This window comes from Notechis scutatus, chromosome 4 (assembly GCF_049901735.1).
Source record: "Notechis scutatus isolate UNSWTSFEM ecotype Mainland chromosome 4, rNotScu1.2, whole genome shotgun sequence".
Taxonomy (NCBI): domain Eukaryota; kingdom Metazoa; phylum Chordata; class Lepidosauria; order Squamata; family Elapidae; genus Notechis; species Notechis scutatus.
The window spans coordinates 97,677,720-97,696,289 of record NC_142012.1 but is presented as its reverse complement, the minus strand read 5'-3'; the positions used below and the strand labels follow the sequence as shown (position 1 = coordinate 97,696,289).

Here is an 18,570-nt window from a genome sequence, read left to right as displayed (position 1 = left end):
TAAGCAATAAGCCAGAGGTTGACCAGATTAGCTCAGACGTAAACACCTAGGATTTGCATTTCTTCTTTTGCCTATAGAGCCAGCTCCCTAGATAACCCCTACATGACCCCATAGGATTCTGACAAGAGACAATAGAATATTAAAGGCCATGTTCTGGCACAGGAACAGGATGCTCAAATACAAAGCCCAAAGAAGGTATAAAAACCCACCCACTCTCAACTCCATTTTGTCAGCTGCCCAGAATCACATGTGCTTCTACTTCATCAATAAACCTTCTTTCCAATTAGCCTCCATGTCTCCAGTGTCTTTCTCCCAGCTTGGATCTGAACCAGGTGGATATTTCTTCCAACAAAGTCAGTATCGGAGGTTCTGCTCTATAGAAACTGACTTACATTTCACTTGCTGCTCCACACAGCTAGAATTCAGATAGTCCCACACAATAATAAGCATAACCTATTTAGAATGCAAAACTCAATTTATGGAAAACTGGTGGGCTTCAAAGCGAAAAGGCCTGACATGCAGCTCAAAGATCAAGGTACTCACAACAGAGACAAAACTTTTATTTCTATCAGGGTGGCAATGAAATGCCTATCAGATTCACAAACATGTTTATTCCTTGGCTCAACTGGGTTTTTTTCTTCTTCAGTTCAATTCTTAGAGACGATTTAAACAACTCCCTGCAGTTTTCTTGGCAAGATTTTTTAGATGTGATTTGCCATGGTCCTTTTTCTACAGCTGAGAAAGTGACTACTGGCCTAAGGCCAACCAAGTGGCTCAATGTTTGAGGGAAGAGTAGAAATCTTGGTCTCCTGATACCTTAATCAGTGCACCAAACTGCCTCTCTGGCTCAACATATCCTGTGATTTTCGATCTGTATTCTCAATAAGAAACCGCCTGTCCTGACTTGGGATGTACTTGCTATTATAAAGGAGGACCACGTTGTGGATAATCATGCCATTAAACATTTTTTAAAAGAGAGGATTTCTGATCAAGTCATTAGAAGGTCGCATTTGGACACATCACTCCAATGCTCCCATATTGCTGAGCTGTTAGCTTAGTCTTGGGTTTACTAGTGTGAATAGAGTTGTAGACTAAAATAAAATGTTGATCTTCCCTGACTATGCATGAGTGGGAAGGCTGCCTACAAAATGGCCAGCACCCATGATGTCGTTGTCCTTGTGCTGGTTAGATAATATATAGTTAGTTTGGGAATGAGAGCTGTCCCCTTAAGGGAATGCTTTATGGGAAATATAGTTAATGCCTCTTGGGAGATGTAGTTCTTGCGAGACTTAGTTCTCCAGCATCTATGATGCTGTTGTGCTGTTCCTTTAAGGCAGGGGTGGCAAACTTGATTTGATTGAGGGCTGCATCACCATTGTAGTTGACCTTTGCAGGCCAGCCCTGGGGGAGGGGGGAGATGGAACCCACGGCTTCCTGTAGCACCCTGGTGGCCAAAATGGGGAACGGGGGACCATGGGCAACCCCCGCACGACCCGTTTTTGGGCCTGGATGGCCTCCTGCAGCACCCTGCCGACCAAAACATTTTGGTCAGCAGGGTGCTGCAGGAGGCCGCCCAGGTTGTAAACAGGCCGCACAGGGGCCATCTGTGGCCCATTTTCACTGGCAGAGGCACCACAGACCGGTCCATTCCTATTTCCAGGCCGGTCCTGTGGGCCAAGTATAACCACCCAAGGGCTGAATCCAGCCTGCTGGCCTTGAGTTTGACACCCTTGTTTTAAGGCCCTGGCCTTGCCAGCATAGGAACTGTTTGCTGTAAAAGCTGAACAGAGAGACAGCTAGGAGTATTAGTGTCTGTTTATGGAAATAAAGCAGCTAAAACAGGTCCTGTCCTTCGGCAGTAGGACTCACAAGTTGTTGGAGAAGGAGTAGCAGTGGGAAAGAGTGGAATAGTGAGCAGTGCTTACTAGCCTGTTAATGCTTGTGGGTGTGTTGCCTAAGAACCCTCGTTGTGTTGGCTCTCATGTTTTGGAGCCTACTGACTGGGATACACTTAAAAACCCTGTGTCACTATATATATAAAGACTTGTTTTCAAGGTATGACAAAAACTGGGCTTTTGCAATTAATATATCTCCAGAAAACTGGTTATTTGTTTTTAGTGTACAGTTCCATTGATCCCAGTAGCAAGAAGAAGCTTGAAGCCTAAATACAATAGCCTTCAAATCAGGATGGGTTTCTGGTAGCTGCCTGGGCCAGTCCCTGAGGTTTTCTTGACAAGGTTTCAGAAGTGATTAAGAGGGATTCATCCAAGATTACCCAAGGTGGCACTAAAATTCAGGTCTACCAGTTCCTAGCCAAACTGGCTCTCTTGGATAGCTCAGAAATACAGGTAATTCTCAACCTACAACCACAATTGAGCCCAAAATTTCTGTTGTTAGCGAGACATTTGTTAAGTGAGTTTTGTCTCATTTTATGACCTTTCTTGCCACGGCTGTTAAGTGAATCACTGCAGTTAGTAAATTATTAACATGAAAAATCCAGTCCGGTTCCAAGCCGGGAAAAAGGCGCTGGAAATAAAATGGCAGTATTTCTCTTGGCAGTATTTCACAGCCTTGGCACAAAAGTTTAGCTTAATTTCTTCTCCTTTTTTGATAGACATACAGTACAGCTGGCGTGGTTAGAACCGTAAAAAGATTATGAAGGTTGTGCTGGAAAAAATATGAAGAAATATGAAACGCTTCTCTTCTAATCAAAAGTGTAGATATATCCCAGATGTACTTCTAATCTGTGTTGGAAATGTGGAAAACGGAAAACATCAAAGGTCATTTTACAATGCAGGGTGACCATGTGAAAAGACAAAAAAATGCAAATACAAAACAGAATAACAGAGTTGGAAGGGACCTTGGAAATAGGAATATTCTGCCCCCTAGTGTTGAGTCTATGGAAAATCAAGCTTTTGATTGATCGGATGAACAAGACATCTGTTTTGGGATGTTATTTGCTCATTTGTAAGTTCATACAATGAAATATGTGTGTTTCTAAGCATGATCAATTTTATATATTTTATATGTATAATATCTGTGTATTTAATATATTTAAAGTCATAGTTTCAAAAATACTTCCTCAGAACAGATGTATAGGACAAGTGCAGGAAAAGCTCTTGTGGCCCTCAGAATCCCCTCCAAACTTCCAGCGTAGTGGTAAAAATAAGAGGGAAGATTCTGGTGTATCTTCTCAAATATGTTACATAAAAGAAAAGAAAAAATCATTTCATTCCCAGCTCCCCAAATGGGGGGAAATTCACCCTGTCCCTGTTTATAGGTGCCCGTATGGGTTGTAAACTACGGGTATAATCTCTAATGAATAAGCTCCACTATGTTCCTTCAGTGATCCTGCTGTTAAATCAGGGCCCCCAAAACTTGGCAACTTTAAGACTTGTGGACTTTAACTCCCAGAATTCCTCAGCCAGCACAGCTGGCTGAGGAATTTTGGGAGTTGAAGTTCACAAGTCTTAAAGTTGCCAAGTTGGGAAAACTCTGTATTAAATAAAAATGGAACTAAATAATACGTAAACTTGGAAAAATACATGGTGAGAGTTCTGGTAAAATCAGGCCACTCAACATGAAGCCAGCTGAGGAGATACTGGATGAAACATTTTGAAGCATGCCAACATTCAAATGTTTGCCATTATAACACACATTAGCTATTTATTAGATTGTGCAATACAGTAAAAGAATAAAGTATAAAGAACCAAAATATAAAGAAAAATATGAACCATAACTTCTTCCTCCCTCCCTCCTCTTTCTTTCTTTCTTTCTTTCTTTCTTTCTTTCTTTCTTTCTTTCTTTCTTTCTTTCTTTCTTTCTTTCTTTCTCTTTCCTTCCTTCCTTCCTTCCTTCCTACCTTCCATCCTTCCATCCTTCTTTCTTTCTTTCTTTCTTTCTTTCCTTCCTTCCTTCCTTCCTTCCTTCCTACCTTCTTTCTTTCTTTCTTTCTTTCTTTCTTTCTTTCTTTCTTTCTTTCTTTCTTTCTTTCTTTCTTTCTTCCTTCCTTTCCTTTTCTTTCCTCTCCTTTCCTTTCCTTTCCTTTCCTTTCCTTTCCTTTCCTTTCCTTTCCTTTCCTTTCCTTTCCTTCATCTATCAATCAAGCAGTTACCATCTCACTTTTTTCCGTCTTTTTCCACCCTTACATTGTAATTCCATTCTCTTTCTCTTTTAACCCTTTTTAGTCCCTAAATCCCCAAATCATCAATTCAATGTTCTCTTTTTTCAGCAAAAACCCATATAAGATTTCCAGTCTTTCAAGAAAATAATTACTGCATTTTGGTCAGCTTTGTCATTTCTGCAGGTTCTCTCAATGTTATAATCTAACTTCCAAGGTGGGGGGGCATTTGATTATTCTATCTTTGTGCATACATTAATCAGGTACTAATTTCCTATGATTTTTTTTCTAGTTCAATGTACATAAAACCCAATAGAAACAATGCTATTTTCAGCATTTTAGTTCACAATAACTTTTGCATCATTAATTGGATTTGTGCCCAAAATTTCCTTGCTTTGTTACATGCATGATTAGAAGATCCTTTCTTCCTTTTCATATCCCCAACCCTGGTTTGATATTCCTTTATCCATTTTTGACTGCTTGGCTGGTACTTTATATTATTGAAACATCAATACTGCACAATACAAAAAAGATGCTGAGACTTCAGAAAGAGTGCAGAATAGAACAACATAGATATGAAGGTAGGGGGCTGAAACATATGATGAACAGTTACAGGAACCGGTTATGTCTAACAAAGAGAAGGGTGAGAGGAGATAGGTCCTCTAATATTTGAGAGGCTGTCACAAAGAGGAGGAAGACAGCCTATTCCCCAAGGCACCTCCGAATTTAAGACAATGGATTAAAAGTTATCAAAGAGAGATCCTGCCTAGAATGGAAAGGCTTCCTTTCAGAAGTTGTGGGAGCTCCAACACTGGAGATTTTAAAGAAGAGATTGGGCAACTGTTTGTCCAGAATGGTGGTTTCCTGCAGGGGGTTAGACTAGAAGACTTCCAAAGTGCCATCCAACTCTGCTTATTCTATTCTATTCTATTTTCCATATTCCTATTCCTATTCTATATTCTTATTCCTACTCTACATTCTTATTCCTATTCTATATTCTTATTCCTACTCTACATTCTTATTCCTATTCTATATTCTTATTCCTACTCTACATTCTTATTCCTATTCTATTCTATTCTGCAAAATGAAATATTGAAATGGAGTAAGCAGACTGACAACATCTGCTCATACATTTTTAAAACCAGTATTCATGGAAACATTCCCACTTTAGCATATGTTGGTTTACGAAGAAAGATTCAACACTGAAATATTCTTCATTCCAAAATTGCACTGAAATATTCTTCATTCCAAGGACCAATGTTCAAGGCTTCTCGATAGGCTTCCCCTGCTTGTTCCATTTCTCCATTGAGCTGATGAATAAATCCAAGAATGGCGAAATCCTCACCATTGGCTTTTCCTTTCCTGATTTTCTTCTCCATCAATTTCTTCAATATACACTGGCATTTATCTCTCTCAGAAGAGTCAAATTCAATCTTCAGCGCTGCAAGGTAGTGTTTGATGGCTTCTGATTGTGACCTTCTGTAAAATCCTTGAAAACGCCCATATTTGAAATGGAGCTGTTGCTTCTCTGGAGGAGTTAGGTTGCTTATGGTAAGGAACTTCTGGTATGTTTCATCCGCTTTCTGTAGCTGTCCTTCTTCTGCATATCTCTTCGCAAGGTCAAGATTAGCATAGAAAAAATTGGGGTTACACTCCACCATTTTTTCAAAATGAAAAATGCACAATCTCTTCAATTCCTCCATTTTATCCTTGGCTTGGCACTTGTCATACCGGCTTTCCTGTTTCATCACTAAATACTGTGCCCTATAGCAAAGGCCAATTTGATGGTGCATGAATGCAGAGTTTGGGGTCAAGCTCAATGCTTTCTTCAAATGTTGCAATGATGTCTCTAGATCTCCTTTCTTTCTGTAAAATTTGGCAGCGTACCTTAATACATAAGGAATGTCAGGGTGCTTTTGGAGGGCTTCTTTAATCCACTTTTCTCCTTCTTCCATTTTGTCTGTTTCTTGAAGGTTTACTGCAAGTAGAGGAACAATGAATACATCATCAGGATTCAGTTCCACTGCACGCTTCAAAAGTTCCAGGGATGACTCTTTCCCTGAAGGGTTTTTGGCAAAATTTTCATCTTCCAGGTGATATATTGTGATTGCATAGCCGGAGTTAAATTCTGGGTTTTCTGGTTCTTTTTCCAGGGCTTTTGCAAAGCTCTCCTTGGCCTTTTCATAATACCTGGCTCCAAATTTTAGGAGCGCCCAACCCTTGTCACAGTAGATCTGTGGGAGCTCCAGCTTATAAGGAGACTCACTTCCAAGTTGCTTGCAGATACTTCCTACCTTCTCCAGGTAGGCTTGGGATTCAGTATTATTGCCCATGTGGTAGTGAACCCAGGCACAGTTGCCCCAGGTAACCAGGCTTCCCTTTTCAACATCCCCAGGGTATTCTAGGGGCACAGCCTCTTCCGCTTTCTGCAAGTTTTCCAGGGCTTCTTCCTTCTTGTCGTTCAGGAATTTCACATAGGCAAGAAGGTTGTAATTTCGAACTTTGGATTTATTGGTTAAGAACCGGATCTGCTCGGCAGTTCTTTCCTCCAATTCATCAGGATCAATATGCTCTTTCTGCAACTCCCATGTAAAATGGCATTCAAGTTGTTGGAGATTCTCCTTTAAACCTTCCTGGGAGAGGAGACTGCAGGACAAAAGGAAAGAGAATGAGAGACGTGTACAATTTGTGGACAAAAAAAATCAATTCAAGAGTACGTTTTATACTACTTCTTTTTAACTACCTTTTATTTAATGTATAGATGGAAATCAATTCGTAATAATTAGGCTATGTATCTAGATTGTATTCCTTGGTTATATTTTCCCATTGTAACCTCAGGACTACCTGTATATTAAACTTTATGCCTGCCCAAATGTATTAAAACCTCTATCGCTGTGGTATGATCAGTGTTTAGGAATTCATTGCAAAATAAGAATGAACTAGAGAAATCTTTATTAAAGTATGGTCCCAGAACCTCTTGAGCTCCCTCAAGACCTTCTGAGGAGTCCATGAAATCAAAATTATTTATCAGATATTGAAGATATTTGTAAAAATGTAGAGCATTTTTCTCATTTTTAAAGATTTGTTAAAAGTTTATAGATAAGGATAGTAGGAAAGACCTTGGGAGATTAGGGCAAGAGAAACTGCTAAGGGAACAGTCAGACTAGAGACAGCATAACCCACAAATGGACAGCAAGCTGAGAAAGAGGCTCAAAAGAGAATCTCCCCAGTTTTTCAGGCTGTAGAAGAGTTGGAGGGGGGGAAGGATTGTCCTTTCCAGATTACATGATTTTGTCAATGTAGCTTTATCATAAAATAGAATGAGCTCATATGGTTGTGATTCCTGTATGGTTTACAATGTTAGGCTGATAATAAGAGCTTTTGCATGAAATATATTTATTTATATTCATATCTAATGGTTGAATATTAGTTTTATATAATTTGATAAATATTCTACAGATGTGTCAATGTTAACTTTTAATTAATTAATTTATTTATTTGATTTATATTGCCACCTATTCGCCCATGGCGACTCAAGGCAGCTTACACAATGTAAAATCATATTTAAAACAAAATATAAAAATAAAAACAATAAGAACTAATAAAAAGAATAAAATAAATTAGTAAAGTACATTAGAACAAAATTTGGGAAAACAAAAAACAAAACAAAAACAAAAACCAACTCCCACCCCCCCCACCCCGACGACAGCGGACCACACTAGCCATTTGCTGGGCTCCATCCCTCTCTGGGTTCCCCAGGCCCGCTGCCAAAACCGGGTCTTCAGTGCCTTTCAGAAGAGTATTAGTGAGAGGTCCATTCTAATCTCTGGGGGAATGATGTTCCAGAGAGACGGAGCCACCACAGAGAAGGCCCTTCTTCTAGGTCCCACCAGGTATATCTCCCTCAGGGGTGGGACCTGCAGCATTTCCTGCCTCCTCGCTCTAATGGGTCAGGTAGATGTCACTGGCAAGAGATGTTTCCTCAGATAACCCAGACCCAAGCCATGAAGGGCTTTAAAGGTGACAACCAGCACCTTGAATTGCAGCCGGAAGCAAATCAGCAACCAATGCAGCTCCTGCAGGAGAGGTGATACATGTGCAAACCTGGGTCTGCATAAAACCATACAGGCTGCTGCATTTTGCACCAACTGGAGCTTCCGGATGCTCTTCAAGGGCAGACCCATGCAGAGCGCGTTGCAAGAATCAAGACGGGAAGTGACCAGGGCATGAGTGATTGTGAGTAGGGACCACTGATCCAGGAAAGGGCGTAACTGGTGCACAGCCCGCAGTTGCGCAAAGGCCCTCCTGGCCATGACTGCCACTTGCTCCTTAAATAGGAGTCATGAGTCCAGGAGAATCCCTAGATTACGCACAGGGTCTGTTTGGAGTAGTGCCACCCCATCCAAGACTAAAGGTGGTAATTCATTCGGTCTTGCACAGGTTTAATTTCAACCCATTGCTCCCCATCTAGCCCCTAACAGCCTCCATGCACTGCAAGAGGGAGGACATAGCAACACTTAACTCACCATAGGCCGAGACATACAGCTGAGTATCATCAGCATATTGGTGATACCACTGAGATGGATGATCTCACCCAGCAGTTTCATATAAATGTTGAACAGGAGCGGAGAGAGTACTGAGCCCTGCAGAACCCTGTAAAGCAGTGGGCGAGGGTTGGATCTCTCCCCTCCTATCAACACTGACTGAGAACGGCCGCAGGAAGGAAGTGAACCAAGGCAGCACAAAGCCTCCCACTCCCATCCCTGAAGCTGTCCCAGGAGAATCCCACGGTCAATGGTATCAAAAGCTGCCGAGGGGTCAAGAAGAGCCAGGACGGATGCACTACCCGCATCCCGCTCCCACCAGAGATCATCCAAAAGTATAACCAATGCTGTTTCTGTCCCAAATCCAGGCCTGAATCCTGACTAGTAGGGGTCGAGATAATCCGTTTCATCCAGAAACCTCTGGAGCTGCTGCACGACCACCTTCTCAACAACCTTCTCCACAAAGGGAAGATTGGAGACAGGTCAGACATTATCCAACCAGGTGGAGTCCAGCGATGACTTCTTAAGAAGACGGCACACCACAGCCTTCTTAAAATGCTGGGGTAGCGTCCCCTCCTGTAGGGAAGCATTAATCACTGCCAGAGTCCACCCGCCTGTCACCTCCTGAGAATCTTTCACAAGCCAGGAGGGACATGGGTCTAAAATACAGGTGCTTGCGCACATACTCGCTAGGATCCTGTCCATTTCCTCAGGAGCAACAGGATCAAACCTTTCCCATTTAACAGGGCAAGAACCTGCCTCAGAAGCTTCCACTGGATCAGCTAATCATTAATACAGTAAATATGGGTAAACTCTCCACTCAGAGTTACCAGGTGGTAAGATGGCCAGCCAATACATTTAATAAACAAACAAACAAATAAACAAATATCCTTATAAACAAAAGTTCCTTTGGGGTCCCCCATACTTTTTTAAACTAGGTAGGAGTCCCAGGAGCAAAAAGTTTTAAAACGCTATTATTCTAGTCTTTCCCAAATTGATGCCCTCTGATTGGTTGGTTTTCAATTTTCTGCGATGCCTGGGAATTCTGGAAGATGAAGTTCAACATACAAGGCTGACTTGAAAGGATTGTAGATTCATTGATCTCCCACTTTTCTCCGGTAGCACAGCCAGGCTTACATGGGTATCTCCCTTCAAGTTAGCTTTACAATAACCATTCGGTCAGGTTGAATGGGCTTAGAGGGAATGACTGGGCCCAGTTGAAGGTGGACTTGAAGTGGATCTTATTTTAATTATTTGTTTAGTTATTCAATCTGTAGAGCCACCCATCTCACCTAATGCCTGGCTCTCAACAATCCAATAAAACAAGGTAAAAACCAATATTGTATCCAAATGTATAACGCCATCACAAGAACTGGAGGTCATGACTTTGTGTACCTTGGCTCAACTATCTCCAACACTCTCTTTTTAGACACTGAGCTGAATAGACATATTGGTAAAGCGGCCACCACATTTTCCAGACTTACAAAGAGAGTATGGCTTAATAAGAAGCTGACGGAAGATACAAAGATTCAGGTCTATGGAGCCCATGCCTTGAGCACACTCTTGTACTGCAGCGAGTCTTGGACCCTTTATGCATGGCAGGAGAGAAAGTTGAACACCTTTCATATGCGCTGCCTCCGATATATTCTTGGCATCACCTGGCATGACAAAGCTCCAAACAGTGCAGTCTTGGAACGTACTGGAATTTCTAGCATGTATATACTATTGAAACAGTGATGTCTACAGTGGCTTGGGCATGTCATGTGGATGTCTGATGGGTGGATTCCGTATGGAGAATTAGTTCAGGGAAAGCACCCTAGAGGGAGACCACAGCTGCAATATAAGGATAGCTGCAAGAGGGATCTAAAGGTCTTGGGAATGGACATTAATATCTGGGAAACCTTGACCTCTAATAGTTCAGTTTGGAGGCTAAAGACACCAATTCAAAGAGATACTCATTTGGCAGGCTGAGGGAAAGAGGCAGTCCCAGAACCAGTGAAATCTGGGGGCTGGACAGGGGACAGTATCTAGCCTCAGTGTGGAAGGGATTGCCACTCTTGAATTGGCCTTTTTTAGCCACATTAGATGCTGTTTTAGGACCCCTTTTCAGAGCAGGATACCATAGTCTTTTGAGACTGAAGGATGCCAATTAAAACAAAAACAAAAATGCCATCGAGGATCTTCCTTATCTTAGATCAGGGTTCCCCAACGATTTTGGCTTTGCAGATTGGCAGCGAGGAAGGCATGGTTCATGCATACACCCACTGCTTGTGCAAGGGAGGATGTGCATACATGTACGTTCAATGGCCGTCTCCATTGGCCCCGTTGCAAACCACTCACAGCCCACAGGTTAGGAACCCGTGTCTTACACCACTATTTTAAGCCCTCTAACCCCACTGGCTCAAAAATGCTTTTGTTGAAAGAAATCTCTTAAATCTCTTAAGTATAGGCTACTTTCCAATTCTTAAGGAATGAGGATAAAGCCAGTGTGACATTTGATTAAGAGTGGATACAGTTCATGTGATTGCTATTCTGCATTTAATCATTTTCACTAAAATAGCATTGTAAAATTAGTGCTAATGTTTTCTGGGCACTTAAATCTTTAAAATGCCTCGGAGGAAGCCTCAAATGGAAGAATTTAATTTCATCATCATCATCATCATCATCATCATCATCATCATCATCATCATCATCAATGACCCCATAATCCCTTGCGGGGTGGAGTCTGGGCAACTGAATGAAGCTAGCCGAGTGTTTAATGGCCGGATGCCCTTCCCGTCTCCAATGTGGAATTTTCTTCAGCAGATATATTCTGGGCATTGTGCCCAGAGAAATATCTGCCTCTACCTAGGATCCAACTCACAGCCTCCTGATTCTGAGGCCTGGAAGAATTTAATTTTATGGTGTTTGAAAAATCAATAGGAGGATTAAGCTGAACCAGCAGGATCAGAGAGGGCTGCCTGTAAGGTAAACTACAAAGCATTTTTGTTTTCTTCCTTTCACCCTTGCATGTAAACTTGCAGTGTTATTTGCATAAACCAAAACAGACACTAACCTTCGTTTTATCACTGCACCCCCCCTGCCTTGTTGAGGATGTAAATGTGTCCTTTCTAAGGTGAGGCTTGTCTGCAGTGAAGGTATTAGCTAGTTAATCCCTCCAATCTGGCATCCTTCATTGGCAATATTGAGGGCACAAGCATGCCCAGGCAAGTCTTTTTCTCCTACCACATCCTCATGTTGTCACCTCCATATCATCCCCAACCCATGAAGGATTTAGACTTAGTTATTGCCTCACTCTGACTTTCTCCAGGAGCAGTTTCGAAGTATGGAAATTCTGTCCACCTTTGTCACCCCGTCACTTTGGAGAGACACAATGAGATTGCAGGCATAAATAAAGGACCACAGTCCACTATGGGCCATGGGTGGTTTGGAAGTGGGCCATGCAAGTGGCGGGCCGGTGTGCATGTGCACAGGCAGCAGCCCACCGTTTGCATGGGCTAACAGATAACAGATAGCCAGAGTTGGAAGGGACCTTGTAGGTCATCTAGTCCAACCCCTCGCCCAAGCGGGAGACCCTACACCATTTCTGACAAATGGCAGTTCAGTCTCTTCTTGAAACCTTCCAGTGATGAAGATCCCACAACTTCTGAGGTTCAGCTGTTCCATTGGTTGATTGTTGTCACCGTCAGAAAGTTTCTCCTTATTTCCAGGTTAAATCATGAGTTCTCCTTTCTGCCCCCCCCGCCCCCACCTCCGGCTGCCACAAAGGTTGGGGACTGCTGCTTTGAGGGACAGGAGGCAGAGCTGCTACCAAGACAAAAGGAACCTGAGTCAGGTGCAGAATTGTAAGCTGAGAAAGTGTCTTACAGAAGATTTCCCCCTCCCCCCAAGAAGAAAAAGACAGGGATGGAGGTAAGTGCTTTCAGACTTGAAGGACTCTGTCACTACTATTGTGTAGCAAAGAATCATTAGCCTGGATAACTAGTTTACCTTGAAGGACTCACAGTAACACTCGAGGTTTTTAAGAAGAGATTGGACAACCATTTGTCTGAAACGGTATAGAGTTTCCTGCCTCAGTAGAAGGTTGGACTAGAAGACCTCCAAGATCCCTTCCAACTCTGTTATTCTAATTCTAATAAGAATTGGCAAGGTGGCTGCAACTTTCACACTACTTTAGTTTTCCACCAACTCAAGGTATATGTATGTGTGTGGGAGGGACATTTCAACTTGGCAGAGAGCAGGGATGTCCATGAGGTATGGTCAAGCTTAGAGGTGGCATTCAGCAGGTTCTGACCAGTTCTGGAGATCCGGTAGCGGAAATTTTGAGTAGTTCAGAAAACCGGCAAATACCACCTCTGACTGGAGATTTTACAGTATCCTTCCTCTGCCACGCCTACCAAGCCACGCCTACAGAACCGGTAGTAAAAAAATTTGAACCCCACCACCAGTCAAGCTGTTAGGCTGTAGTCGCCACCATGGTATGATTGAAGCTTCTCCTGGTTTTTTGTTGCACATAAACAGAGAGGTAGAACTTTGAATGCACTTCAACATTTTTCACCATACCTTACAGATGGGAAAGGGGTGTCAAACTCAACGCCTGCAACCCAAATCCCGAGCTCTGTTTTCAGCTTTGATGGCCTCTTACAACCCTTTGTCGGTGAAAATGGAGCTTGGGAGAGCCGCGTGCAGCCGTCCTGAGCTCCATTTTTGCTGGCAGAGTGCTCGGGCCACCTCAGGTGCCCCCGACATGAGTGACGCCAAGCTGGCCACGCCTATCCTAGGCATGCCGATCCAGCTCCCCCCAAGATCAAACACAACCCTGATGCAGCCCTTGATGAAATAGAGTTTGATACCCCTGCTCCAAGTGATCAAGAAAGAAAGAAGAAAATAGCATTTTTGAACCTTCCCAAGTTTTCAGTGTTGCCTTTCCTATTTACAATGCTATAAAATCATCCTTATAAGTCATCAGATTTGTAAATGTCATTTGGCTTAATGTATGCTACCTTCTTTCTCTCTCTCTCTCTCTCTCTCTCTCTCTCTTTGAAGATTTTGCAGATCATTCCTTTTCCATCCCCGTTCTTATCATAAAGCTGTTCAATACCACAGACAATACTGCTACCCTACAAAAAGATCTTGACTATGTATCCGAATGGTCAAACAAATGGCAACTTCAAATCTCAACAAATAAATGCTCTGTCTTACATATTGGCAAAAAAAATCAGAAAATAAAATACAAGCTGAATAGTCAAGACCTTGTTGATGACCCAAGCTCTGTAAAGGACCTTGGAATACTCACCTCTAATGATCTAAGTGCTAGAGCCCACTGCAACTACATAGCCAAAAAGGCATTAAGAGTTGTTAACCTAATCCTACGTAGCTTTTTCTCTGGTAATATCACACTACTAACCAGAGCATACAAAACATTTGCTAGACCAATACTCGAATACAGTTCATCAGTCTGGAACCCACATTACGTATCTGATATTAGCACAATTGAGAAAGTCCAGAAATATTTCACAAGAAGAGTTCTCCACTCTTCTACTCGTTTGTAGAATACCTTATGCCACCAGACTTGAAATTCTAGAACTAGAAAACCTTGAATTACGCCGTCTTCGGTCTGATTTAAGCATGGTATATAAAATCATACATTGCAATGTCCTACCTGTCAATGAATACTTCAGCTTCAACCATAACAACACAAGAGCACACAATAGATACAAACTCAAAGTAAACCGCACCAAACTTGATTGCAGGAAATACGACTTCAGCAATAGAGTGGTCAATGTCTGGAATACTCTACCCGACTCTGTAGTCTCTTCCCCAAACCCCAAAAACTTTAACCTTAGACTGTCTACCATTGACCTCACCCCTTTCCTAAGAGGTCTGTAGGGGGCGTGCATAAGCGCACCAACGTGCCTACCCGTCCCTGTCCTATTGTTTCTCTATTCTTTTATTTTTCTTATATATACCCATTTCATGTATTCACAACTATGTATACACTTATACTTATTATCTTGGAAACAATTGACAAATCAAATAAATAAATAAATAAATAAATAAATAAATAAATAAATAAATAAATAAATAAAGGGTTAAGTACAGGTAGTCCTCAACTTACAACACAATAGAGCCCCAAAATTATGTTGCTATGTGAGAAATGTGTTAAGTGAGTTTTGGTCCATTTTATGACTTTTCTCATCACATTTGTTAAGTGAATCATGGATTCCGAGTTTGCCAAACATGTAAATATTACAGAATTTACAGCTTCATGCTACATAACTAAGCTCCATTTCATGCTGAATAAACTAAATTATTAATATATCTTAAATAGAAAACTATCTTTAGATAGATTTTTACTCCAAAAGCATTTTATTAAAACAAATTTGATAACAATGAAAAAAAAATCCATTTTTTTATTTATTTAAAAAATCATCGATTTTTATCCACCCTGATCATGATCACCCAACTGTAAAATATTGCAACAGGTAGTAAATGTCAGCTAGTTGCCAAACTTCCAATTCGTGATCAAATGTTCATGGGAGATGGTGTGATATTTCTGACAGTCATAAATGGGAGTAAAGGTCATTACTTTTTCCAAGGCTATTATAACTTCGAGCCATCGTTAAATGAATTATAAGTTGATGACTACCTGAAAAGTATTATCTTTTCCATTTAATCTATTTTGAGTTCTAGTCTAAAAAAAAAAACATTTTCCTAACAACTGTTCAAATCTCCCTCCCTATGCTCACAGAAGCTATTATTTATATTAGAAATGATAAATCTAGTAATTGGCTCATAATGAAACAGATTTAATTGGATTCATTGCAGTTGATTTATACCCTGGATAACTGCTTTAAGTTCATTTACGGCATTATACATTTATAAAACAGACTGTATTCTTTTCAAGAAATAAGCTGAAACTTTGCATAATGAAAACACTAAATACTACGCTAAATGCATATCGAAGGAGCATAGTGATCAAACCAATATTTGCTGTTTGCTTCTGATATAATATGCTAGAAATCGTTCATTAGGAATTAGGTATTGTTATTAGCTTCTGCTCATATTATTGTATACTGTCAGAAATTAGTTGTTAGGAATCAATTCTAGTTTATTGTCACCTTGATACCGATTGGCATTAGTGCAAAGTTTGTTATCTTGCTTCTGTGTCTTGGCTTCAAAGCAGTGGTGGGATTCAACCAGTTCGCACCAGTTCGGGAGAACCAGTTGTTAACTTTCTGAGCAGTTTGGTAAACTGGTTGATTGGAAGAAAATCATTAGGGCAGAGAACTGGTTGTTAAATGATTTGAATCCCACCACTGCTTCAAAGCTAGGCACATCCTTGAAAATATAAAAGAAACTGTTACCCAAGAATATCAGGCTCCTGGATGGAGGAATCGGAGTAGGGAGCTTTCTGCCTCATACATAGTACCACAGCAGGGAGTTACCTGAAAGCATTCTGCTGAATAAACAACTTGGCCAGTCAGAGGTGGTATTTGCTGGTTGTCTGAACTACTCAAAATTTCTGCTACCGGTTCTCCAGAACTGGTCAGAACCTGCTGAATACCCACCTCTGCCCCTCCCCCACAACACAGGGCTATAGGGATGCTCCATAGACAAGGAGGGCAGAGACAGGTGCCTAAACAAAGAAAAACCTTGGTAACGAACCTTTGACTCCGGTTGCGTAAACTTTGTCTCTAATGGGGTAAAAATGCGTATAATACTGTGGAAAGGGAACTTCACAAGGACAGTGGTGACACCCAAGCAGGAAAAGCCCGAGGGGAACATCAGGCCAGCCATAGAACAAACTTGCATAGGAAAAGAAATTCAATTAAAAAGTATTGAAAGAAGCCCCCTAGACAAAAGCCAAGTAATTAAGAAAGCTAGGGAAACAAGGAAAAGAAAACCCTTACAGGATCAGCAAAACAGACAAAAGACACAGAATAAATTACATAGGAAACAGACAGGAGATTGCCAGAAAACAAATAGAAAAACCCATTATAAAGGTAAAAGAGATTAAGAAAGAACCGATAAGGCAATCAAGCTGCCCCGCAGAGTTTATTTTCCGCACCTCGCTAAGTATGCCTTCCGGCAAAAAATAAACTCTGACAGGATTTTAATATCTAAACATTAAACACTAAATGAACATTCACACACAAAGGGAGAAAAAAGGTATAAAGAACCAGGAATTCACCATTCAAAGTTAGCTAGCTAGCCCCAGGAACGCAGACTTCTTGCTATCTCTCGCCTTCCTGAAAAAATAAAAAGCAGTTGTCTGTATCCTTGCACCGGAGCTCTCCCAGCAGGAAAATCGAATCCTCAGAAGAAAGGCATTTGCCAGCCTTTCAACAATACTCTGGGCACTCTTGCAGTGGTGTGGTTATTCCTTATGTATATTTTGTCTGTATGTTTTAGAAAGAGTTTTCAGCTCTTTTAGCTTGGCCAAAAATAAAAAGCTGTTACTTTTTGCAAGCTCTCTTTGGCATCTCAGTGGCTCAGGGAAACTTCTGGGACCTTACAGTATTTAAGGCTAAATACTTTATAAGTAAAATAACCGAGAAGGCTAATAGGCTGTTACTTCTTGTTCACTTACCTCATATTGCCTGGTTAGAAGGTTTTTTTTAAGAGAGCTTGCTTCTCTGAAAATAATGGGCCTCTTTTCCCAATGATCTGGTTTGAAATGCTGAATTGGTTTGTTGCTACTCGCTTTTAACTTGTCATAAAGAGAAAAGAGTTTTTTGTTTCCTGTTCCAATAAAAGGAAACTGAAAGTTGCTCTATTAGCCCACCCCGGTGTAGGATCAGTTTTTATTTCTTGTGGTCCTGCTCGTGTTGTTCCAGTACAGTGACAATAGAAGATTCCACATTCTAGCAGATTCTTTTCTGTAAAGAAATTCTGTATTTTGATTTGTTGTTAAACAGCAGTGCTAACGGTATGATGAGTGGGGCTTTCTTGTTCTTGAAAGATGTGACATCCTTTTTAAAAAACAACAACACACGATCTGTTGAAAGTTTCATTTGTACTGGCTTTGTACTGTTTTCCAAATGAAAACAATGAATTACCATACCAAGTAAGCTTCTGTGCCCAAATCAAAATATGTAGGAGCCCCATTTTGTGTCTTGTGACCAGAGTTTATGGATTGGTGTGTTGTATGGATCCTTGTTTGTAATTTAAAATGTCATAGCTATTACTACGAATTAGTGTGTCATGGGTGTTAAGGCAATTTCTAATGACACTACATGAAAATATAATCCTAGAGTCTTCACTGTGGGGGATCCACATGTTGACCAAACCTTGAATTGGCAAAGCCAAATGCTGGATTTGGTGTTTTTTTTAATGCAATATGAAGTTGCATGGAGATCTGTTTTGTTGGAAAATGTAGCACTGATCTGGGTTTTCCCCCCTCTTTCCTGATGCTCAGGGTTGCTGCAATATGTTGTGTTCATCTATATACTGTAGTGTTCTTAAACAATGTCCTTTGTGGGAAGTTGGGTTGTTACTTTGGTAGTGGAACACTTGATTGATGTGGATAGTTTTTTTTTTAAATAAACTTGTGTTTGTAGTTTGCTGTGTCTGATGAGGATATCCAGGAAGAGTAGCTTGCTCTCGTTTTCTTCACCCCTTCTGAATTGTATACCTTTGTTGACAATGTTGATAGTTTTGTATGTATTCTCTAATTGGTAATCTAGATGGCAGATTTGTGGGTTGCAGGAAGTCCCCCCCACAAAGAATGAAATATTTTGAGGCAAGATTAAAAAGGCAAGATATTTTATTTCCCAAAGGGAGAAATAGAGAAACATGTATTTCAGAGGCAGAAAACATAATACAAGTACAATTTCTCTTTTTGAGAATAGCATGGTCCTGGGTTATCACTTCTCCATACAGACACAAATTCAATTTCATATT

General features: G+C 41.0%; 1 protein-coding gene across 1 annotated transcript; it reads right to left on the bottom strand.

Moving 5' to 3' along the window:
• Positions 1-3,839: 3,839 nt before the first annotated feature.
• On the bottom strand, positions 3,840-17,408 carry LOC113432635 (interferon-induced protein with tetratricopeptide repeats 5-like). The gene is made up of 2 exons (XM_087964163.1): positions 17,258-17,408; positions 3,840-6,766 (listed from the first exon to the last, which is right to left on the bottom strand). The coding sequence occupies exons 1-2, from the start codon at positions 17,260-17,262 to the stop codon at positions 5,335-5,337; spliced, it is 1,437 nt and encodes a 478-aa protein (XP_087820289.1). The 5' UTR covers positions 17,263-17,408; the 3' UTR covers positions 3,840-5,334.
• Between the last annotated feature and the right edge of the window lie 1,162 nt (positions 17,409-18,570).